The following is a 24,268-nucleotide window of genomic DNA, read 5'->3' on the forward strand; positions in this document are numbered from 1 at the left end:
AATCCTAGCTACTCAGGAGGTTAAGACAGGAGGAATGCCTCAGCCCAGGAGTTCGAGACTGCACTGAGCCAAGATCGCACCACTGCACTCCAGCCTGGACGACAGAGCCTCACTCTGAATACATAATAAATAAATAAATATAAAATATTAAATTTAATATCTCCCATTTCTGTTTATTTTTTAATGTGGCTACTAGGAAATTTTAAATTGCATATGTGGCTTGTGTTATTTATCTGTTCAGCAGCGCCCCTGGGGAACCCTCTGGGGGGCCTTTTTGTTTGTTTGTTTGTTTGTTTGTTTTTGAGATGGAGTTTCGCCTTGTTGCCCAGGCTGCAGTACAATGACACGATCTCGGCTCACCGCAACCTCCACCTCCAAGGTTCAAGTGATTCTCCTGCCTCAGCCTCCCAAGTAGCTGGGATTACAGGCATGCGCCACCATGCCCTGCTAATTTTGTATTTTTAGTAGAGATGGGGTTTCTCCATGTTGGCCAGGCTGGTCTCGAACTCCTGACCTCAGGTGATCCGCCCACCTCGGCCTCCCAAAGTGCTCGGATTACAGGTGTGAGCCACCTCGCCTGGCCTCTGGGGGGTATTTTATCTCATACTTTGCACACGATATTAACTTGCTTGCTCTCAAAGACAGTGCACTCAGGCCGGGTGTGGTTGCTCACGCCTGTAATCCCAGCACTTTGGGAGGTGGAGACAGGTAGATTGCTTGAGCCCAGGAATTGGAGACCACCGTGGGCAACATGGCGAAACTCCATCTCTATAAAAAACACAAAATATTAGCTGGGCGTGGTGGTGCGCGCCTATAGTCCCAGCCACTGGGGAGGCTGAGGCGCTTGAGCCCAGAAGGCAGAGGTTGCAGTGAGCCATGATTGCACCACTGCACTCCAGCGACAGAGCTAAGACTCTGTCTCAAAAAAAAAAAAAAAAAAAGGCAGCGCACAGACTCCAAGGTTCTAAGCCCAGCTCATTCCCTAACTCGTTCCATGGCCTTGGGCAAGAAGTCACTCAACCTCCTCGGGCCTCAGTTTCCATATAAATAAAATGGGAAAAGTAAGATAACTGTGAAGATGAAATGACAGCACAGTGCCAGGCACACAGTTCAAGCTTAATGACTGTGTTCCCCAGAGCAGCACCCCCAAGAGCTCCCCTGCACTCACTGGGGTCACAGTCATTGATGTCCTGATCGCAGGAAGGGCCAGTGTACCCTCCATGGCAGGTGCAGCTGAAACTCCCTGCCAGGTTGGTGCAGATACCATTAGGGCCACAGGGTGCGGGGCCAGCACACTCGTCCACATCCTGCTGGCATCGTGGGCCTGAGGGTGGGGAGCAAGGTTACACCTAGGATTACAGGGTACAGAGCAGGGTCCCAGGGACCTGGGGCTCAGGAAGAACCTGCAGGCCGAGATGGGTGAAGGCAAAATAAGCCATGCTGTCATTCGCGTCTGGGCATTTTGCATATACAGTTTCAGAATGCCCATCTCCCCGTCTCAGTCGGTGGCAAATACCTACTATGAGGTCTGCTCCTCCAGGAAGCTGTACCCCAAACCCCGCCCTAAGTCCCAGCATCTCCAGCCCCATAGCCCTTCCTCTTCCAAGGGCTGACCCACACAGGCTGCATATCTGTGTCCAGCTCTGTCCTTCCCAGAAGGAAGCCCCTCTCAAAGGCAGGGCTGGGGATGGGTCCCCCTCTGGATCCCCAGCATCATCCCTGATAGGGTAGGGGGCAGAGGAGACGGAGAGGAGGAGGGAAGAGAAGCAGGTGGCATACCTTGCCAGCTCTGGGGGCAGGAGCAGACAGGCAGCTGGCCAGGGGCAGACTCGCAGCGGCCCCCATGCTCACAGGGGTTCGGGGTGCAGGGGGAGAGGAGCTCACACTGACGTCCTGTGGGGGGTGGAAGAGAGGGAAGCAGAGATAGCATTGAGGGACTCCCTGATCCCATCTCCCCCCACCTCCCCCAACCCCAGGGTCCCCACCTCGATACCCACCTCCCAAGCTCCTGGAGGGAAATGATTGAAAGCAAAAAAGAAGCTAATATAGGGGGAGGAGAGAGTAGAGGAGAAGAGAGATGAGAAGGCCCATGGTGTTGGTGGGGCTGCAGAGGGAAGGTGAGGTACACACCCTGGACACCAGGGGGGCAGGTGCAGTGGAAACCCATTCCATCGCTGCTGCATGTCCCACCGGCCCGGCAGGGCTGGGACTCACAGGCATCTCGGGCCAGGCTCTGGCTGCAGCGGGGGCCACTCCAGCCAGGCTCACACACACAGCGGAACCTGGCAGGGGAAGGTAGTCAGGCCAGGGAGGTGGGCCAGGGAGAGGGGGCAGTGTCTGAGGCTGAGAAGGGCCCTCACCCGCCAGGTGCATCATAGCAGATGCCGTGACTGCAGGGTTCATGGGCACAGGGATGGCTCGGTGGGAGGCAGAGTGGGGGCAAGGAGCCAGGCGGGCAGAGGCAGCGGAAGCCGTTTTCCCCATCCACACAGGAACCTCCCTCGCCGCACGGGCTGGAAGCACACTCATTGATCTCCACGTTACAAAGGGGCCCTGGGGAGTACACAAGCAATCTCATCTCAAAACAAAGCCAGCAGGGACAACCAGGGAGGGACAACCTGATCCCACTTAGCACACCCACACCCCCGAGCAAGGACCTCTTTTTCATAATGCATCAGCTCTTATGCAAATTAGGACACCCACCTCCTCAACCAAGAGCTGACTTGCCCCAGATCATTCTGGTCCCCAAACTTCCATGAAGTCCCTTTCTTTTTCTTTTCTTCTTATTATTTTTTGAGATAGGGTCTCACTCTGTCACCCAGGCTGGACTGCAGTGGCATGATCATAGCTCACCACAGCCTCCACCTCCTGGGCTCAAGCGATCCTCCCACCTCAGCCTCCCGAGCAGCTGGGACTACAGTTGCACACCACCACGTCTGGCTAATTGTGTGTGCGTGTGTGTGTGTGTTTATCTACTTATCGACTAATCTGGCTTTGGGAGTGTGTTTATTTTTTGTGGAGACAGGGTTTCATTATGTTGCCCAGGCTAGTCTCGCACTCCTGGGCTCAAGTGATCCTCATGTCTCAGCCTCCCAAAGTGCTGGGGGATTACAGACATGAGCCAACACACCTAGCAAAGTCACATTCATTTCCACTAAGGATTACTTTAGCCCCATTCAGAAATAATCTAGTCACTGAGTTAGGACACTTTCATCTATGTTCCAGAATAATCTTTGTGTGTGTGTGTGTGTGTGTGTGTGTGTGTGTGTGTGTGTTTGAAATGAAGTCTCCCTCTGTCGTCCAGACTGGAGTACAGTGGCACAATCTTGGCTCACTGCCACCTCCGCCTCCTGGGTTCAAGCAACTCTCCTGCCTCAGCCTCCGGAATAGCTGGGACTGCAGGCGCCCACCACCACACCCGGCTAATTTTTGTATTTTTAGTAGAGACGGGGCTTCACGATGTTGGCCACGCTGGTCTCGAACTCCTGACCTCAAATGATCCACCTGCCTTGGCCTCCCAGAGCGCTGGGATTACAGGCGTGAGCCACCGCGCCCGGCCTCCAGAATAATCTCGAAACAACCTTATGACAGTGAGACAGCACAGACTCAGGGCAAAGCATGGACAACCTCGTTGGACAAGAGTCTGCAAAGATACGGGAAAAACAGGCCCACAGAGACGAGTGACTTCACCCTCCATCTAAGGACCCCCTCTCCATGGCAGCCACTTGCCCACCTGTGAAGCCAGGTTGGCAGACACAGTCGTAGCGGTTGATACCATCACGGCAGACTCCAAAGGTGCAGGGGTTGCTGGCACAGTCGTCAATGTTCACTTCGCAGTTCACACCTGGGGGCCAGGAACATGGCATGGAGTGGCCACCACTGTGTCCCACTAGATGCACCATTCCCAAACCCTCTGTGCCCCTCCAGGTGTGCTGTTTCTGCCCCAGCCCCCGGTCCCACCTGTGGTCCCAGAAGGGCAGCGGCAGAGGTACTTGTCCACCAGGTCTAGGCATTTGCCGCCATGGCGGCAGGGCTGGCTGCGGCATTCGTCCACCTGGCTCTCGCAGCGTGTGCCCGTGTAGCCAGGGGCACAGGCACATGAGAAGCTGGCGATGCCATCCACGCAGCGACCATGGTGGCATGGGTCAGGCGAGCAGTCGTCCACGTTGCGCTCACACAGCGTGCCCTCAAAGCCTGCGGGGCCAGAAGGGTCAGGCTCTGCCCACTCGCCAGGGGCCTGCCCACAGGTGAGGCCTCGGACCAATCCTGGTTCAGCACTATCTGAGGCCCTGCCCATCAAGCTGTCAGGAGGCAGGCTCAATACAGGCCCCACCCCCCACCCCCCACTTACTTCCACTCCACCCCGCTACAAGCTCCAGAATTCGTCCCTAGCCAAGACTCTCCCACAGTTAAATCCCACCCCCAGCTGTGGCCCCACTTCCAGCCCTGTTTCTGCCCCACCCTCCACTGGAGATGGGAGCACATGGCAGGTGGTAGGGGAAGGTATTGGGCCCTCCCCATTCAGTTACACGCACCCTGTGCCCAGCCCAACCCTTTGGCTCCACACGTAGCCTTATGTCAGTCTATATGCATTATTGGCTCCACCCCGCAACTCTGTCACTGGGTCCTGCCTTGCTACAACCCCGCCCCCAAGCTCTCCCCAAGTCTGTTATTGGCCCTGTAGCCCACAAGCCCCGCCTCCTGATTCTTGTCGGACTGTCATTGGCCCGCCTCACCCTCAGCGCAGCGGCACTCGTAGCCATCGGGCTGGTCCACGCACTTGGCGCCATTCCTGCAGGGCGTGCTGGCGCATTCGTCCACGTCCAGCTGACACGTGGAGCCACTGAAGCCTGGGGTGGGGAGTGGGATGAGCAGAGGCCCAGAAAGGGTGAGAGCAGTACACCCCTCTCCAGGCCCGCCTTGTTTGGGTGGAAAAACCCATTTACTTAGATTTAAATTAACTTCAATATGTTTCATAACATATGGTTTCTACTGTAAGTTATCTGCTAACGTGGTTTTATAGGTTCCCACCCTGGAGTTTTTGCCCCTTCCCAGACATGTCTTTTCGGGCTCCCTCTCCCGAGGTCCTCACCTGAGGGGCAGGTGCAGCTGAAGCCATTGACTCGGTCCTTGCAGACCCCACCGTTGACACACGGGCTACTCTGACACTCGTCAATGTCCACCTCGCAATAGGTTCCTGTGAAGCCTGGGGTAGGGAATAGGGCTTAGGAAAGCGGGGGCTACCCTATGGTGTGAAAGGGGTGCAAGGAAGGAGGTACTTCCCTTCCTACTCATCGACAAATCCCCCGAGCCTTCGTCCCCACCTCCACACTCCCAGCCCAACCTTAATTTTCAGCCACAGACTGGACTGTCACCCAGCCGTGGTCCCAACTGGCCCAAGGCTCATGGGTGTCCGCAGAGGCCTTGCCTTCAAACCTCTCCTTCTCTCCCCAGCCCTCAGACTAAGCCCTTTCCCCAGTCCCCAGCCCCCAACCCCAGGGCCCCCCATAGCCTTTGCCCAGGCTTACTGCAAGCTTGTCTGCAGGCTTCACCTTGACCTCACAGCAGCCCCGACTCTGCCTCTCTATCCCCAACCCCTTCCCGAGTGGGTCCTAAGGCCAAGAATACTCCCAGCCCACCTGAGGTTCTGCTGACTCCATTTGACCAAGCCCCCAGAATCACACAGGATTCCCTTCTGGCCCTGACCCCACCTCCTTCCAGGCTTCAGTCTCTAAGGGTCCCACTCCAAACCCACTTACACCCCATTCTGCTCAGCTCCCCAGCCGCGGGCTTCTCTGGCCCCGCCCCCTGCCTCAGGACCCGCCCAGGCCACGCCCACCACCCACCTGCCATACAGATACAGGTGAACTGGCCTATGCGGTCGAGGCACGTGGCCTGGTTTCTGCAGGGCCCCGACAGACACTCGTTGACGTCGGTCTCACAGCGAGGTCCAGTGTAGCCACGGCCGCACTGGCACAGGAAGGAGCCCTGCGTGTTCACGCACCTGCCCAAGTGCTCGCAGGGGTTGGCGCCTGCCGGATGGAGTGCGATCGGTGTGGGCGTGGCTGGCCGGGACCCCCTCCTCTCCCCTCTTTCCCAGCCCATTCACAGACGATGGCGCTCTCCTCACCGATAGAGCACTCGTCCACATCCTGGTCACACGCCCCACCCGTGAAGCCGGGAGGACAGGTGCAAATGGCCCGGCCGTTCACCGGATTTGTGTCACAGATAGCATCCTCGTGGCAGGGGTTGCTGACACAGGCGTCATCCAGGTGACACAGGAGGCCTGGGAAGTGGTAAGCAGAAGTCATAGGCAGATCTTCCTGCTCTGCCCAAAAGGCCCACACCCCTTGAGTATTGTTTTGTTGTTGTTGTTGTTTTTGTTTTGTTTTTTGAGACGAAGTTTCGCTCTTGTTGCCCAAGCTGGAGTACAATAGCGCGATCCCGGCTCACTGCAACCTCCACCTCCCGGGTTCAAGCGATTCTCCTGCTCAGCCTCCCGAGTAACTGGGATTACAGGCATGTGCCACCACGCCCGGCTAATTTTTTGTATTTTTAGTAGAAATGGGGTTTCACCAAGTTAGCCAGGCTGGTCTCAAACTCCTGATCTCAGGTGATCTGCCTGCCTCAGCCTCCCAAAGTGCTGGGATTACAGGCGTGAGCCACCGCGCCCGGCCTGTTGTTGTTTTTATTAAACCTAAACAGTATTTAGTAGCTGCTTTTTTTTATCCATTTATTATGAGAACTATCAAACATACAGAAAAGTTGACCATTCATATACCCACCACCTAGATTCAACTATTGTTAGCTTAATCTACTAATCTTTTTTTCTAAACCATTTAAAAATAAATTGCAGACCGGACACAGTGGCTCACGTCTATAATCCCAGCACTTTGGGAGGCCAAGGTGAGTGCATCGCTTGAGTTCAAGAGTTCAAGACCAGCCTGGGCAATATAGCAAGACCCGTCTCTACAAAAAATACAAAGCTTAGCCGGGCATGGTGGCACACGCCTGTAATCCCAGCTACTTGGGGGACTGAGGTGGGAGGATCACTTGAGCCCAGGAAGTCGAGGCTGCAGTGAGCTGAGATCATGCCACTGTACTCCAGCCTGGGTGACAAAGTGAGACTCTGTCTCAAAAACAAAATAAAATAAATTGCAAACATCCACATATTGTTTTAAAACCTTTTGACTCTTCTGATTACAAAAGGGTCCTACACTCCAGCCTTTGCTTCTGTAATACCCTCTGCCATGTACGCCTTCTTTCTATATCCACGTTCCCCTCCTAAACATGTTCTCTGATCTTTGCCACTTCCAAAGGTAACTCCCAGGAGTTTCCCATCCCAATGGCTTCTGCCCTGAGCCATGCATCAGTGCAATGTCAGCCTCCTCCCAAGCCTCTCCCAGGCTTACACTTCCCCTCTAAAGCTGCCTCCAGCATAATCCTTCTTTCCTCTCTCTGTTTTTTTATACACGGTCTTACACTGTCTCCCGGGCTGGAATGCAGTGGCTCAATCTCAGCTCACTGCAACCTCCATCTTCTGGGCTCAAGCCATCCTTCAACCTTAGCATCCAGAGTAGCTGGGACTACAGGCATGCGCTACCATGCCCAGCTAATTTTCTGTATTTTTGGTAGAGATAGGGTTTTGCCATGTTGCCCAGGCTGGTCTCAAACTGCTGAGCTCAAGCAATCCACCTGCCCGGGCCTCCCAATGTGTTGGGGTTACAGGCGTGAGCCACCACACCCAGCCTACCAAGTTTTTGTAGAGATGAGGTCTCATTATGTTGTCCAGGCTCGTCTCAAAGTCCTGGGCCCAAGCGATCCTCCCATCTTGGCCTCCCAAAGTGCTGGGATTACAGGCATGAGCCACTGTGCCCAGCCTAGCATAATCTTTTTATTTTTTTTTTAAATTTGAGAAGGAGTCTCACTCTGTCACCCAGACTGGAGTGCAGTGGCGCGATCTTGGCTTACTGCAATCTCCACCTCCTGGGTTCAAGCTATTCTCGTGCCTTAGCCTCCTGAGAAACTTGGATTACAGGTGCGCGCCACCACACGCAGCTAATTTTTGTGTTTTTAGGAGAGATAGGGTTTCACCATATTGACCAGGCTGGTCTCAAACTCCTGACCCTGATGATCCGCCCGCCTGGGACTCCCAAAGTGCTATGATTACAGGCATGAGCCACTGCGCCCAGCCTAGCATAATCTTTCTAACACACTCAAGTCAGACTTCTTATTTGCCCCCACTAAAAACCATCCATGGCTCCCTGCAGAGAAAACGGCCGCTCACCAGTCTTGCCCATGGGGCAGGCACAGTAGAAAGAAGCCACGCGGTCATGGCAGGTGGCCCCATGGAAGCACACGGCTGTGGCACAGTCATCGATATTCTGACTGCAGCTCTCGCCTGTCCAGCCATTGACACACACGCAGCTGTGGCCACCCAGCGTGTTGAAGCAGGTACCCCCATTGTGGCAGGCGTTGGGCTGCAGCTGACACTCATCCACGTCCTCCGTGCAGAACTGGCCTGTGGCACACAGATGCAGCAGTCCAGCCACCTGGTTCATGTCCACCAGAGGCCTGCCTCCCCGCTCCCTCTGGCCGCAGTGCCCACCTGTCCACTCAGGAGGGCACTGGCAGTTATAGGTGTTGACGCCATCCACGCATGTCCCCCCATTGAGACATCGGTGTCCTGGACAGTCGTCCACATTCACTTCACAATTCTGACCCTCAAACCCTAGCAGGGAAAGGGGCAAGGATGGTCACCGCCGGGCTGGCCTGCTGTCCCCACGCCCACACCTCTGCCTCCCCTGAGTAGGGCTCACTCACCAGGAAGACAGGCGCAGTCATAAGTGAGGTCGCCACTCTGCCTGCAGGTGCCCCCGTTACGGCATGGCGAGGGTGCACAGGGTACCGCGGGGTTCTCGCATAGCGGCCCCGTGTAGCCAGCTGGACACTGGCAGCGGAAGGAGCCAGGCGTGTTGAGGCAGGTGCCACCATGGCGGCAGGGCTCACCCACCCGGCACTCATCCACGTCGCTTCGGCAGCTGCGGCCCTGGTAGCCAGGTGGGCAGGAGCAGAGGAAGCGTCCATCGGGCCCCACTGAGCAGCGGGCACCGTGGGCACAAGGGCTGCTGAGGCAGGGATCTGGCAGGGAGCAGTCAGGGCCTGGAGGGGCCGGGACAGGGTGAGTTTAGGACTGACCACACCCCCGCCTGCCTCCCCTCCAGACTCTTCCCCTCTCACCTCGGAAGCCACGGGGGCACCGGCATGAGAATCGGGCGGTGCCAGCCACCACTGAACTCTGGCAGACACCACGGCCAGCACAGGGGCCTGAGTGACAGGGGTCCTCCAGTTGACACCGCTCACCCACCCAGCCGGGTGGGCACCTGTGGGCAGAGATGGCTTGGTCGGGCAGCACAGGGCAGGATGGCCCCAGACACAAAGATACACACAAGACAGGCAAGAAACACACAGGGAAACAGAGCAGCAAACACACATTTGCTGGGTGCAGTGGCTCACGCCTGTAATCCCAGAACTTTGGGAGGCTGCGGAGGGCAGATCACTTGGGGTCAGGAGTTCAAGACCAGCCTAGCCAACATGGTGTAACTCCATCTCTACTAAAAGTACAAAACTTTGCTGGGCTTGGTGGTGCATGCCTGTAGTTCCAGCTACTCAAGAGGCTGAGGCAGGAGAATCACTTGAACTTGGGAGGTGGAGGTTGCAGTGAGCCAAGATCGCGCCACTGCACTGCAGCCTGGGTGACAGAGTGAGACTCGGTCTCAAAAAAAACAAAACAAAACAAAACACACATTCATTCATGCAACGAATATTTACTGAGTACCTACTATGTTCTGAGCAATAGAAATACAGCAACAAACACAATGAAAGGGGTCCCTACCCCTCTGGATCCTTGCAGCCAGATCCAGGCAAGGAGAACATATCCAAATAACAAATTAATATACAACATGCTGGCAGCGGGTGGTGAAAGCCATCAGAACCATGAAGGATGTAGTCAGTTGGGTGGCGGCCCCTGAAAAGATGACGTCCATGTCCCAGAACCTGTGACTAGGACCTTATTTTTTTTTAAATGGCTCTTTGCAGATGTAATTTTTTTTTTTTTTTTAAGAGACGGAATCTTGCTCTGTCACCCAGGCTGCAGTGCAGTGGCACGATCTTGGCTCACTGTGACCTCCACCTCCCGGGGTCCAAGCAATTCTTTGTCTCAGCCTCCTGAGTAGCTGGGAGTACAGACACATGCCACCACGCCTGGCTATGTAGATGTAATTAAAGGAGAGATGTCAAGATGAGATTATTCTGAATTATCCACCTGGGCCCTAAATTCAGTGACAAGTGTTCATACAAGAGAAAGGCTCACAACTGTAATCCCAGCTGTTTGGGAGGTCAAGACAGGATAATCACTGCAAGCCAGAAGTTCAAGATCAGCCTGAGCAACATAAGGAGACCTTTTTTCCACAAAAATAATTTAAAAATTATAACCGGGCATGGTGGCAGGAGCCTGTAATCCCAGCTACTCTGGAGGCTGAGGCAGGAGGATCGCTTGAACCCAGGAGGCGGAGGTTGCAGTGAGCCGAAATTGCGCCACTGCACTCCAGCCTGGTTGACAGAGGGAGACTCCATCTCAAAAAAATAAAAAAATAAAAAAATAAAAATAAACCGGCCGGGCGCAGTGGCTCACGCCTGTAATCCCAGCACTCTGGGAGACTGAGGCGGGTGGATCACGAGGTCAGGAGTTCAAGACCAGCCTGGCCAATATGGTGAAACCTCGTCGCTACTAAAAATACAAAAATTAGCCGTGCGTGGTGGTGCACGCGTGTAGTCCCCGCTACTCAGGAGGCTGAGACAGAAGAATCGCTTGAACCTGGGAGGCGGAGGTTGCAGGAAGCCGAGATCATGCCACTGCACTCCAGCCTGGGTGACAGAGAGAGACTCCATCTAAAAAATAAAAATGAAAGATTAGCTGGCCGTGGTGGCTCACACCTGTAGTCCCAGCTTCTTGGGAGGCTGAGGTGGGAGGATCATTTCAGCCTGGGAGTTGAAGGCTGCAGTGAACTGAGATTGCACCACTGCACTCCAGTCTGGGTGACAGAGCAAGACTCTGTCTCAAAAAATGAGAGAGGCAGCCAAAAGGAGATTTGGGTGGGAGAAGGAAGAGAAGGAGACAGAGACAGGGACTGGAGTGAGACAGCCACTAGCTGAGAAATGTCTGGAGCCACCAGAAGCTGCAAGAGTCAGTTCTCCCCTGGGTCCCCATGGAGAGGCTCAGCCCTGCCGATACCTTTTTTTCAGACTTCCAACCTCCAGAACTTCAAGAGAATAAATTACTATTATTCAAGTTATCCAGTTTGTGGTAATTTGCTAGAGCAGCCGTCGGAAGCTAAACCACTGGGTTAAGGGGGATAGAATGATGGGGTTGAGGAGGTGGAATTCTATTTTCACAGACATATGAAGGTAAGGAGGGGGCCATGGGGCTTTCTGGGGAACAGCATTTCAGGCAGAGGGAACAGCAAATGAAAAGTCTCAGACCCATGTCCAGGCGCAGTGGCTCACGCCTGTAATCCCAACACTTTGGGAGACCGAGGCAGGTGGATCACCTGACATCAAGAGTTCGAGACCAGCCTGACCAACATGAAGAAACCCCTTCTCTACTAAAAACACAAAAAATCAGCCGGGTGTGGTGGCGCATGCCTGTAATCCCAGCTACTCGGGAGGCTGAGGCAGGAAAATCGCTTGAACCCAGGAGGTAGAGGCTGCAGTGAGCCGAGATCGAGCCACTGCACTCCAGCCTGGGCAACAAGAACGATACTCGATCTCAAAAAAAAGGAGGAAAAAGGAAAAAAAGAAGTCTCAGACCCCAGGACACAACCACCCAGGCACACACAGACAGGCCCAGAAACCACAGCTACACACACAGAGGGACACACCAACTGGACGCCATGGCCTGGCCAGCACTCAAGATACCAACCCACAGCATCCCACGCGGAAATGAGCAACTCTCACTCACAGGGACAGACAGCAGGGCTCCCACAAACCCTCAAGTCCCTTCCCTGGGACTTATACAGCCTCCTATGAAGGGATGGGAGGGTGGAGGGTTGGGGTACTGACACCACTGTTGGTACCCTCATCTTGGGGGGGTGGTCCTTCAACCTGCAGCCCCCTCCCCAAGCCCACCAAGGAGTGTGAGGAATTGGAACTGGGAGGGGTTGGTCTTAAGACTGGAAATCTCCAAGGGGCACTAGCGGCGTCAGAGGGAGGGGCTTAGAGAAGCCAGAGAGTCCAAGCTCCGCCCCCCGACGCTGCCAACCCCCACCCCTCTCTACCCTCCCCCCTGCCCCTGGCGCAGTTGTCCTCCCTCCAGCTTGTCCCAGACGCCTGAGACTGAACTCAACAAGCGGCTGACTCAGTCCTTAGCGTCACCCGCAAGATCCCCCCCACCCCGGCCCCCAGCGAAACAGGTCGGGGCACGGCCGAACAAGCAGGGGTGCGTGTGGCGTTGGGAGGGGAGGGCACAGCTCCCGCCCCCTCCTCCAAGGCCCGCAGGGCGACCACTGCGGCCCCGACCGCGCGTCGGGAGGGGGCGCGCTGCTCTGGGCATCGAGGATAGCAGGTCCCACCGCCAGGCAGGGCGCGACCCGCGCGGGCCCCCTCCCAACGCCCCGGGCGGGTTCCCACGCTCTGCGTCCCGCGCCCCCGCCGACCGGTCGGGCCGGTTCCAGCCCCAGCCCGCGCCCCGCCCCACGGCCTAAGCTTTGGGGGAGACGGAGGGGGGAGCGCAGACCTAGTTAGGGGGGGCACGGCGGGTGAGGCGAGGACTAGGAGATGGGGACGAGGTCTGTGGAAACGTCTGCGGCCGGTGGGGGGGTCTTGGGGGATCCATGGGTGGGGTGACAGCTTGGGGCATCCTTGAAAGGACTTGAGTATTTGAGACCATGAAAGAGACTCGTGGGGGGTGGAGGGCGTGTAGGGAGTGGTTCCCACAGCCCAGCTCGGAGGACTGAGCCCGCTCCACTCCGGGCGATCCGGGCTCCGGGTGCCGCGCGCGCCGGTGATTCACCTGTCGAAGGGCGGGGCAGCCGCGGGCGCATTCACCTGTCGGCAGTATTCCAGGCGCGGAGCTCCACTGCGCAGGCGCCCGGCCCCACCGCTCGCCCTCCCAGGTGTGTGGCTCCAGGTAAGGTCACACTCTTGCCCATCCCGCCCCACCTTCGCAGACCCCCCAGCCCCAGGAAACCCTCTCAGTCAGGCTCAGCCCTCCACAAAGGTGAGCCCGAGTGGGAGATCCAGCCAAAGTAAATGTAGGTGTAACTTCAAAGCGGCTCTTCTTGGTCTAAAATCACCCCAGACCCACCCAGCTTGGGCCTGACCCAGTACTTGGCACACATGATGCTGAATAAATGAATACATTAATGAGTCAATTAATGGCTACTGCGTGAACTGCTGTTATTAATGATAGCATGAAAGGAGCCAAGCATTTCCTCATAACCTTGAGAGACTTCTCCTTAGAGCACCTGTTTCCTGCCTCCTTACCATTATTATTTATAATAATGTCTATGTTGAGCACATACTATATTCTGAGCACTTAATGTATGTTGCGTGCATACAGGAGTTATTATTGCCCCATTTTCCAGATGCAATAACTGAGGCTCAAAAAGCTTGAATGCTCAAGGTGTCCCAGACCCCAGAATTCAAACTGAGCTCTTTCTGTCTCTGCTCAGCTCCTTCCCAGCCTCTGCTCTGCTCCCCGCAACCCCTTGCCTTTCCTTGTGATATCTAACAACTAAATTGTTAAGTCCCTTCACAGTCGCCAGAGTGAAGCATTCCCTATTTCACAGGTGCAATGATGATCAGAGAGGGAAAGTGACTAGCCCAAAGTCACACTGCAAGTAAGTGGCAGTGTGGGACTGTATTATAGGCCTCCTATGTCCCCCACCACTAAATGTTGAGAGATGGGAGGGGTGTGGAGGGTGTGAGCCACTGCCATTGGTCCCTGATAGTTTGTGGATTGAATAATACCTGCCTCATGGGGGGCTTTACATGTGACCTCAGGTGGCCAAGAACTGTGAAGCTGGGATTACTGGGCCCATTTTGCAGACCATGACACTGAGATGTAAAGAGTTTAATTCCTAGCCGGTCAGCAACATGATATGGGACTTGAACCCATGCCAAGAAGAGTGCAGAGCCCCTGCTCAGTTTCCAATGGGGAAACACGAGAGGTTGCCCAAGCCACACACATGTAGGAAGTGGTAGAGACATCCATGGTGAACACAGAGGCAGAGGGAGAAGACAAATCGCCCCCCCCTCCGCCCCCACACACAGGGCCCACTGGTGGCTCTGAGCCAGGCACTCACAGGCAGGCAGCCTCCCGGGAGGGCAGCTGGGTGCAACGACCTCCATTTGCACACGGGCTTCCGTCCAGGCAAGGAGGGGCTGTGTGGGGGTGAAGGAAGGTGGAGGATCAGCCAGGTGCCCAGGAACCCCAGGTCCCAAGTGACAAACCCCCTCCCTCCCTCCACCAGTCAACAGCTGCATGGGGCTGGGGGCGTCTCTGCGGGTGCAGGGAGTCCCCCCATCCACAGTTCCCACGGCCCCCCCGCCCCAGCCCCAGCTGTTGAGGCTGCAGCTGTCCCTGCCAGCTCAAGCCCTGGGAACCACAAAGCAGGGGCGGGCAGGAGGAGGGGCTGTCTTGTGCCAGATGTGGGGGCTCGGGAAGCTGCCAGAGCTAAGATGTGCAGAATGGGGTGTGCTGAGACAGGAAGTAAGGGTGCTGAGTGTTACAGGGAGGTCTGGGGCTTCATGCCCAGGTTCAGGGGTAATAGAAGGGGAAGGGGCAGGGGGTCCTAGGGCCACGGGTCTTCCTTTCCCTGATGGGCATCTACTCCTGCCAGGCAGGCCTGCGTGGTGCTCTTGGGAGAGGGACCAAGGCATGTACCCACGAGTGAGCACAGCATCTCCAGAAGCAGCCAGTGCTGGGCGTTGCTGGAGTAGGGTGTGTGTTGAAGGGAGGGGCAACTGGCATAAGGCATGTGCTGCCCTGTCCAACATCGCCATCCCTAAGGGCTGTGTCCCTCTAGGGTGTGGCATAGTCTAACTGTCCTACCAGAAGGGTCCAGGGTGTGGCTGGGTCTGAGCTAGTGGAGAACTGTGTGCATGTGATCAGGTGTGGGGACACAGTGCGTGTGTCCATGCGTGCTCTTGTCAGAGAGAGGGTGATGGAGAGAGGAAGGAAGATCGAGAAAAACACAAAGACACGTAAGAATGAACTAGAAGCAGATAGACCAGGAGAAGACAGAGAAGGACAGAAAGAAAAAGAAAGCGGCCAGGCACGGTGGCTCATGCCTGTAATTCCAGCACTTTGGGAGGTCGAGGCAGGTGGATGACCTGAGGTCAGGAGTTCGAGACCAGCCTGGCCAACATAGTGAAACCCAGTCTGTACTAAAAATACAAAAATTAGCTGGGCATGGTGGCGGGTGCCTGTAATCCTAGCTACTCAGGAGGCTGAGGCAGGAGAATCGCTTGAACCCAGGAGCCGGAGATTCCAGTGAGCCGAGATCACGCCATTGCACTCCACCCTGGGCAACAAGAGCCAAACTCCTTCTCAAAAAAAAAAAAAAAAAAAATTAGCTGGGTGTGGTGGCGCACGCCTGTAGTCCCAGCTACTAGGGAGGCTGAGGCAGGAGAATCGCTTGAACCCGGGAAGCGGAGGTTGCCGTGAGCCGAGATTGCGCCACTGCACTCCAGCCTGGTGACAGAGTGAGACTCTGTCTCAAAAAAAGAGAGAGAGAGAAGGACAGAAAGAAATGGAAAACAAGAGGGTGAGTTACAGAATCTGTCGAGCTGAACCTTAGCATGCGCCTACATGATATAGGCCCCTTCCTCACAGGACAAGCTGATTGGACACTATCACCCACACCAGGACCTGTGGGTGTTCGTGAGCTCACACTGTGGGTCCCATAACATGGGCTATGGGCCATGCTGAGCTGTAGGCAATGTGAGCCACATGTGCGTGCGTGCACGGGCTTGTGTGTCAGTCTGTATGTGGATTTGGGCATGCATCTATTGTGTCCCAGTGCAGCTACATGTGAGTCTATCTGTGGGTGTGCCTGTGTGTGTATGAGCTGCACACCCATACGGGAATGCACAGATGTGTGTGCTGTCTGTATGCGGGTTGTGTGTGTTGTGCGTCTGTGTATGTGAACCGTGTAAATGGGTGTACAGCTGTGTGTTGGTGTGACCTGTGTGTGCACCGGTGTGTCTGTGTATGGGTTGGCTGTGTCTGTCCATCTGCATGTGTGAGCTGGGTGTAAGCATGTCCTGGAGTCTTCATCTATGTGCTGTCTGAGTGTGTGCAGGCAGCGTGTGTGCCACACCTGTGTGATCATATTTGTGTGTGTATGTATGTCAATGTGTGAGCTGTGTGCGTGCAGCTGGGTGTGTCTTTCCTGAGCCAGGTGTGCATGTCTGCGAGTGTGCTGTGTGTGTGCAGGTTTGCATCTCTGTTACGTGACCTAGAGCTGTGTGTGCCAGCGAGTATGTCACAGGCCATGTGTGTGCGCCGCTGGTCCAGCGGAGGCGGCGGCTCCTGCCTGGTCCTGCCCCGTCCGGGCCCCGGGGCTGGGCTGGGGAAGACGTTCACTCCCGAAACCCCCACCCCGCCCAGCGCCAAGCCCCACAGTGGCGTCTGGGACCCCTGGCGAGGGGCCTTGGCCCGCGCCCCTCCCCCGCCCACCAGGCCTCCCGTAGCGGTGAGGGGGGTGCCCCCGCAGCCCCCTCCCCGGCCCAGCAGCGGGTCCCGCTTTGTCTGGCAAAGAAAGCGCGAGGCCGGCCGGGGGGAGGGGGTGTCTAGACGGCGCGGCCATTGTCCCGAGCGGGGGAGGGGAGGGAAGAGAGGAGGAGGGGCGGGGGGCCCCTGGCCGGCTGGGGAGGGGCTCTGGCCGCGGGGAGGGGGCGCTGGAGCCGAAGGGGAGCACGTGGGCCCTCGCCCCTTCCCCTCCCCGCGCAGGGGCGGGGTCCCAGGGCCTCCGGGTCCCCGCGACCAGAGGAGGGAGCGGGGCTGCGGGCGGGGGAGGGGGCGCGCGCGCCGCCGAGGCTCCGGCTCCGAATCCGGCTCCGGGTCTTGCTGCGCGCCGGCCTGGGAAGTTTTCTCCGAGTTCAGAGCTCCCAGAACTTCGCGCCCCCTCCCCACCCCCCGCCTGGCCCGGCCCGCCCGGGGTGTCGGGGGCGGGGTGGGGGGGCTTTTGTGCGAGAGGTCCCCGGCCTAGAAGTACCTGGGCCCCCAGTCATAACCTACCCAGGACTCCAGGCGTGAGTTGGATGGGAACGAGTCCCGAACTCTGTACGCCCCCCCCACCTCGAGTCCCTGATCCCCGCACCTCGAGCTCCCAGTCTCGGACTCCTGGGTCCCTTCATCTTCAGCTCTGATCGCTCAAGGGTCCCTGTTCCTTGGGCCTCTGGGGTCCTCCCCATTCTGAATCTCTGCGTCCTCCAGGACTGGCATGAAGTCCGGAGCTCCTGCGCCCCTTCCCAGACCCTGGTTCCTGTCTCCCATGAACCGCCCCCAGCCCCGGCCTTGGGGGTTCTTGCACTCCCCCTCTGCCGCCCTCGTCCCATCCGCCAGGTCCCGGCCCCTCACCTGCAGCCCCCGGCCCCGCTAGCAGCAGCAGCAGGGGCAGCGCCCGCACGGGTGGCGGTGGCGGTGGCGGCGACATCGGGCAACGGCGGCGGCGGCGGCCACGGGCCCCCGGCCCCATGGCGGCCGGCCGCGACCCTCCCCTCCTCCCTCCTTCCCTGGGCTCCGGGCGCGTCCCGGGCCAGCCTCCGCGCCGCCAACTTCGCCGAAGTGAGGCGGCCGGGCCGCCCCGCCCCCAGCCCTCGAAGGCTCGCCCCGCCCCGGGGCCGGCCCAGCGCGCCCCCGCCCCCCTCCCGACCTCCCGGGGTCCCTGCCCACCCTCCACCCGCACAGCCTGGGACGCGCGGACCCTCGGAAACCCAGGCCGAGCATGCAGTGAGACGCGGGCAGAACCCGGAGTGGCGGGCACACCCAACCTCGTGAACGCCCACGCACCCCATCCCCATCCCCCAGTACACACCCAGAGCCGGACACCTCTGGAGCCGGGACAAAAAACACAGCCTCCCAGAAACCCTGGAAACTGAGGCCAGTCACGTCCTGAGAGGCTCATGGACCCACAGCCACGGACGCACAAATGCAAGCCCATGCACCAAGCTTCCCCAGGACTCTGATCTAAAACATTCACAAACCTAAAAGTCGGACCGGGCGCGGTGGCTCCTCTCGAATAGCTGGGACTACAGGCGTGCACCACCACGCTCAGCTAATTTTTGTATTTTCAGTAGAGTCGGGGTTTCAGCATGTTGGCCAGGCTGGTCTCGAACTCCTGACTTCAAGTGATCCGCCCGCCTCAGCCTCCCAAAGTGCTGGGATTACAGGTGTGAGCCACCACGCCCAGCCTTGATCAATTGCCTTTTCCCAAATCAGTCATGCTGCACAGCCTTCCTGCAGCTCCCTCTGTTCCTGTGGAAAGAAAGGGGACCCTGAGAGGCCTGGAGCCCAGCCCTGGAGGAACTTCCAGTCTGGGGAAGAAAAAGCTAGACGCACACACACCCAGTGTGGAGGGCTCAGGGCTGGGCCAGAGAAAGGCATGGAATCTGGGAAGGGCCTGGGGTACACCGGTGGTGGGTGAGGACTTTGCCTGGGAGGGTTATTTATGTGTTCATTCATGTATTCAGCAAGTATGGCTAAGGCTCCAGCCCTATATCACGCTCTGTTCTATGGACTGGGGGTGCACCCTGGAGGGCGTCCAAGAGGACGTGCAGTGGGGCTTGGCCCTGAAAGGTGAGCTAGAGGGAAGTCATCCCAGCAGAGGGACTGGCCCATGCCAAGAGGAAGGGGCAGAGTTGGAAGGGAACGTGTACAGGCCAGAGGTTAAGAGGAGAAAGGAGCCATGCTTACTCCTTGGTATCTGGCTTGGTGATAAGGATGCTGGAAGAAGGAATGGATTGGGTGGAGGAGAGGTGCTGGGTTTGAGGGGGTCACCTACAAGGCAGGTAGGGCTGAGCATGGGAGAACCATTCTGGTAGGAGATAGTCACATGGGTATCCCAGAAATCTTCAGACAATTTTTTTTTTGAGACAAAGTCTCCCTCTGTCACCCAGACTGGAGTGCAGTGGCGTGCGATCTCGACTCACTGCAACCTCTGCCTCCCGGGTTCAATTGATTCTCCTGCCTCAGCCTCCCAAGTAGCTGGGATTACAGGCACACACCACCATGCCTGGCTTTGTATTTTTAGTAGAGACAGGGTTTCACCATGTAGGCTAGGCTAGGCTAGTCTCAAACTCCTGAACTCAGGTGATCTACCCTCCTCTGCCTCCCAAAGTGCTGGGATTACAGGCATGAGCCACCACGCCCGGCCAATTTTTTTTTTTTGAGATAGAGTTTTGCAATTGTTGCCCAGGCTGGAGTATAATGGTGCAATCTCGGCTCACCACAACCTCTGCCTCCTGGGTTCAAGCGATTCTCCTGCCTCAGCTTCCCGAGTAACTGGGATTACAGGCATGTGCCACCATGCCTGGCTAATTTTGTATTTTCAGTAGAGACAGAGTTCCTCCATGTTGGTCAGGCTGGTCTCGAACTCCCGACCTCAGGTGATCCGCCCGCCTCAGCCTCCCAAAGTGCTGGGATTACAGGCATGAGCCACCGCTTCCGGACTTTTTTTTTTAAGACCAAGTCTCGCTCTGTGGCCCAGGCTGGAGTGCAGTGGTGCCATCTCGGCTCACTAGAACCTCCATTCCTGAGTTCAAGCGATTCTCCTGCCTGTCTCCCCCCACCACCCCAAGTAGGTGGAACTACAGGCCCACACCACCATGCCCAGCTAATTTTTGTGTTTTTGGTAGAGACAGGGTTTCACCATGTTGTCCAGGCTGGTCTCGAACTCCTGACCTCAAGTGATCTACCCACCTCAGCCTCCCAAAGTGCTGGAATTACAGGCGTGAGCCACCATGCCTGGCCACAATTTTTTTAACTTTTTATTTGAAAATAATTTAAGCCGGGCGTGGTGGCTCACGCCTGTAATCCCAGCTCTCAGGGAGGTAAGAGGCGGGAGGATAGCTTGAGCCCAGGAGTTCGAGACCTGCCTGGGCAATATAGCGAGACCCTGTTCTCCACAAAAAGGAAAAAAAAAAGACAAAAATAATTTAGAACACACAAAGTTGCATGCCGGGCATGGTGGCTCATGTCTGTAATCCCAGCACTTTGGGAGGCTGAGGCAGGAGGATCGTTTGAGGCCAGGAGTTCAAAATCAGTCTGGGCAACATAGCAAGACCTCCAACTCTATAAAAAATTAAAAGAAAATTAAGAGGGTGTAGTGGTGAGCGCCTGTAGTCCCAGCTACTTGGGAGGCTGAAGTGGGAGGATCACTTGAGCCTGGATGTCACTGCACTTCAGCCTGGGCAACAGAGCAAGAACCCACTTCAAAACAAAAACAAAAACAACTGAGAGTTACAGAATAGCATGAACAACTTGTATAAGCCCTTTGTCCAGATTCACCAACCACCCACATTTTGCCACATTTGACATATATGTGTACATATACGTTATACACATATGCATATATGCATTTTTTGGCTAAATGATTTGAGAGTAAGTTGTAGATATGATGTTCCTTTGCCTTCAAATACTTTGCTGTGTGTTTCCTGAGAACAAGGGCATCCTCTTACATAAACATACTACAGTTTTTGCCCCAGTCTGTATTCAAAGTTTGCTAGTTGCCCAAATAATATCCTTTATTGGGCCAGGTACAGTGGCTCACACCTGTAATCCCAACACTTTGAGGGGCCAAGGAGGGAGGATTGGTTGAGGCCAAGAGTTCAAGGCTAGCCTGGGCAACATAGTAAGACCCCTGACTCTACAAAACTAGAAAAAATTAGCAGCATATGGTGGTGCGTACCTGTAGTCGCAGCTACTCAGGAGGCTGAGGTGAGAGTGTTGCTTGAGCCCAGGAGGTCGAGGCTGCCGTGAGCTGTGATCATCCTACTCCACTCCAGTCTGGATAACAGAGCAAGACCCTGTAGGGGGAAAAAAAATTAGTGGCTGGGCGCGGTGGCTCACACCTGTAATTCCAGCACTTTGGGAAGCTGAGGCCAGCGGATCACCTGAGGTCAGGAGTTCAAGACCAGCCTGGCCAACATGGTGAAACCCCTTTTCTACTAAAAATACAAAAATTAACTGGGCGTGGTGGAGAGTGCCTGTAATCCCAGCTACTCGGGAGGCTGAGGCACGAGAATCGCTTGAACCCAGGAGGCGGAGGTTGCAGTGAGCCGAGATCATGACACTGCACTCCAGACTAGGCGAAAGAGCATGATTCAGTCTCAAGAAAAAAAAGAAAAGAAAAGTAAAGAAAAAAAAATTAAATCCTTTATTGCAATGTTTCTTTGCTGGCCCAGGATCTAATGCTGCATCATGAGTTGCATCTAATCTTTTTGTTTTGAGACAGAGTCTCGCTCTGTCACCCAGGCTGGAGTGCAGTGGCATGATCTTGACTCACTGTAACCTCCACCTTCCAGGTTCAACTGATTCTCCTGCCTCAGCCTCCCAAGTAGCTAGGATTCTCCTGCCTCAGCCTCCCAAGTAGCTAGCCACCACACCTGGCTAATTCTAATCCTTATATCTCTTGGTCTCCTTTAATCTGAATTGGTTCCTCAGCCTTTCTTTGTCTTTCATGACACTGACATTTTTGGAGAGCTGAGGTCAGTTGTGCAGAATGGCCTGCAGTTGTGCAGGAATGGCTGGCCTGCCATTTCCTCGTGATCAGGTTCAGGCTGTGCATCTTCAGCAGAAACCACAGAAGCAATGCTGGGTCCTCCTGGGTGCATCGTATCAGGAGGTTCCTGACGTTAGTTCCCAGCATTGGTGATGTTCAGCTGTCATCACCGGGGCAAAGTTGGTCAAGTTTCCCTGCTATAAGGGTGCCATTTTCCTCCCTTTCCATCCTCCCCCTTTGTAAGGGGGATGAAAGTTGAATGACTGACCAGGGGCTAGCATCACAGAACAGTTATCCTATAGGGAGATACATTGAGACCGTGTGAATATCCTAGTGCCCATTAAGCTTTCCCCCATAGATTTTAGCATCTTTTGATTATTTCTCCTAAACATTGTTTTTTACTTTTTTTGTTTGTTTTTGTTGTTGTTGTTGTTGTTGTTGTTTTCTTTTTTTTTTGAGGCAGTGTCTTGCTCTGTTTCCCGGGCAGGGTTCCAGTGGCACAATCATAGCTCACTGCAGCCTCGAACTCCTGGGCCCAAGTGACGCTCCTGCCTCAACCTCCCGAGTAGCTGGGACTACAGACATGCCCCACAACTCCTGGCCTTCTCTGGTGCTTTTTGTTTTAATTGAGGTAAAATTCACATAACGTAAAATTAAACATTGACCATTTTAAAGTGTGTTCATACTGTGTGACCATCACCTCTAGTTACAGATCATTTCCATCCCTGCAAACGGAAACCTCCCCATTCTCCCTCCTCCAGGCCCTCGAACCCACTAATCCACTTTCTGTCTCTATGAATTTATCCATTCTGGGCATTTCGTGTCAATGGAATCATACACTGTGTAGCCTTTTGTGTCTGGCTTCTCAACATCATGTTTTTGGGGTTGTTCTGTGTTGTAGCATGGATCCGAGCTTCCTTCCTTTTAATTTAATTTTATTATTTATTATTATTATTATTATTATTATTCGAGACAGGGTCTCACTCTGTTGCACCCAGGCTGGAATGCAGTGGCACGATCTCAGCTGACTGCAACCTCCATCTCCCAGGTTCAAGTGATTCTCCTGCCTCAGCCTCCTGAATAGCTGTGACTACAGGTACTTGCCACCACATCCAGCTAATTTTTGTATTTTTAGTAGTTAATAATTCTAGTTATTTTGTAAAAATACAAAAATTTTATGTTTTTAATAGAGCCTCACCATGTTGGCCAGGCTGGTCTCAGCCTCCCAGAGTGCTGGGATTACAGGCATGAGCCACTGTGCCCGGCCTTCCTTCATTTTTATGACTAAGTAATATTTCATTGAATGGCTATACCACACATTACTTATCTAGTGTTCCATTAATACTTTGGATGGATGATTTTTTTTTTTTTTTTTTTTGAGACGGAGTCGCACTCTGTCACCCAGGCTGGAGTGCAGCGGTGTGATCTCAGCTCACTGCAACCTCCACCTCCTGGATTCAAGCAATTCTCTGCCTCAGCTCTCAAGTAGCTGGGATTACAGGCGCTCACCACCATGCCTGACTAATTTTTGTATTTTAGTAGAAACGAGGGTTTCACCATCTTGGCCAGGCTGGTCTCGACCTCCTGACCTTGTGACCCACCCGCCTCGGCCTCCCAAAATGCTGGGATTACAGGCATGAGCCACTGTGCCTGGCCAGATGGATTTTTTTTTTTTTTTTGACGGACTCTTGTTCTGTCACCTAGGCTGGAGTGCAGTGGCGCAATCTCAGCTCACTGCAACCTCTGCCTCCCGGGTTCAAGAGATTCTCCTCCCTCAGCCTCTTGCATAGCTGGGGTTACAGGTGCGCCACCATTCCCGGATAACTTTGTGTATTTTTAGTAGGGACAGGGTTTCACCATACTGGCCAGGCTGGTCTCAAACTCCTGACCTTGTGATCTGCCCGCCTCAGCCTCCCAAAGTGCTGGATTACAGGCGTGAGCCACCACGCCCGGCTGGGTGGATGATTTTTAAAGGCTGAAAGAGAAGGAAGCAAAGGAGACAGAGAAGGATTGTCAAAGAGAGACAGCCAGGCATGGTGGCTCACGCCTATAATCACACTTTAGGAGGCAGACGCAGGAGAATTGCTTGAGCTCAGGAGTTCCAGATAAGCCTGGGCAACATAGTGAAATCCCATCTCTATAAAAAATTTTAAAATTGCCGGGTGCGGTGGCTCACCCCTGTAATTCCACCATTTGGGAGGCCAAGGCGGGAGGATCACAAGATCAGGAGATCGAGACCATCCTGGCTAACACGGTGAAACCCTGTCTCTACTAAAAAATACAAAAAATTAGCCAGGCATGGTGGCACGTGCCTGTAGTCCCAGCTACTCGGAGGCTGAGGCAAGAGAATTGCTTGAACCCGGGAGGCGGAAGTTGCAGTGAGCCGAGATTGTGCCACTGCACTCCAGCCTGGGAGACAGAGTGAGACTCCGTCACACACACACACACAAAAATTATCTGGGCATGGGCACACACTGGTAGTC

The 24,268-nt window shown here is 55.2% G+C and overlaps 1 protein-coding gene across 1 annotated transcript in view; it reads right to left on the reverse strand.

The window, feature by feature from the left end:
• NOTCH3 (notch receptor 3) overlaps positions 1 to 17,852 on the reverse strand; it is a 40,528-nt gene extending 22,676 nt beyond the window's left edge. The window contains exons 1-16 of the mRNA XM_002828820.6: positions 17,645 to 17,852; positions 14,364 to 14,442; positions 9,241 to 9,383; positions 8,824 to 9,162; positions 8,609 to 8,731; positions 8,288 to 8,521; positions 6,131 to 6,286; positions 5,847 to 6,032; positions 5,093 to 5,206; positions 4,737 to 4,850; positions 3,961 to 4,194; positions 3,734 to 3,844; positions 2,361 to 2,553; positions 2,131 to 2,282; positions 1,780 to 1,893; positions 1,169 to 1,324 (exon numbers count right to left, since the gene is read on the reverse strand). Coding sequence (XP_002828866.2) covers positions 1,169 to 1,324; positions 1,780 to 1,893; positions 2,131 to 2,282; positions 2,361 to 2,553; positions 3,734 to 3,844; positions 3,961 to 4,194; positions 4,737 to 4,850; positions 5,093 to 5,206; positions 5,847 to 6,032; positions 6,131 to 6,286; positions 8,288 to 8,521; positions 8,609 to 8,731; positions 8,824 to 9,162; positions 9,241 to 9,383; positions 14,364 to 14,442; positions 17,645 to 17,762 — 2,566 coding nt within the window. The 5' untranslated portion in view covers positions 17,763 to 17,852. The remainder of the gene's footprint in view (positions 1 to 1,168; positions 1,325 to 1,779; positions 1,894 to 2,130; positions 2,283 to 2,360; positions 2,554 to 3,733; positions 3,845 to 3,960; positions 4,195 to 4,736; positions 4,851 to 5,092; positions 5,207 to 5,846; positions 6,033 to 6,130; positions 6,287 to 8,287; positions 8,522 to 8,608; positions 8,732 to 8,823; positions 9,163 to 9,240; positions 9,384 to 14,363; positions 14,443 to 17,644) is intronic.
• Between the last annotated feature and the right edge of the window lie 6,416 nt (positions 17,853 to 24,268).

This window comes from Pongo abelii, chromosome 20 (assembly GCF_028885655.2).
Source record: "Pongo abelii isolate AG06213 chromosome 20, NHGRI_mPonAbe1-v2.0_pri, whole genome shotgun sequence".
NCBI lineage: Eukaryota > Metazoa > Chordata > Mammalia > Primates > Hominidae > Pongo > Pongo abelii.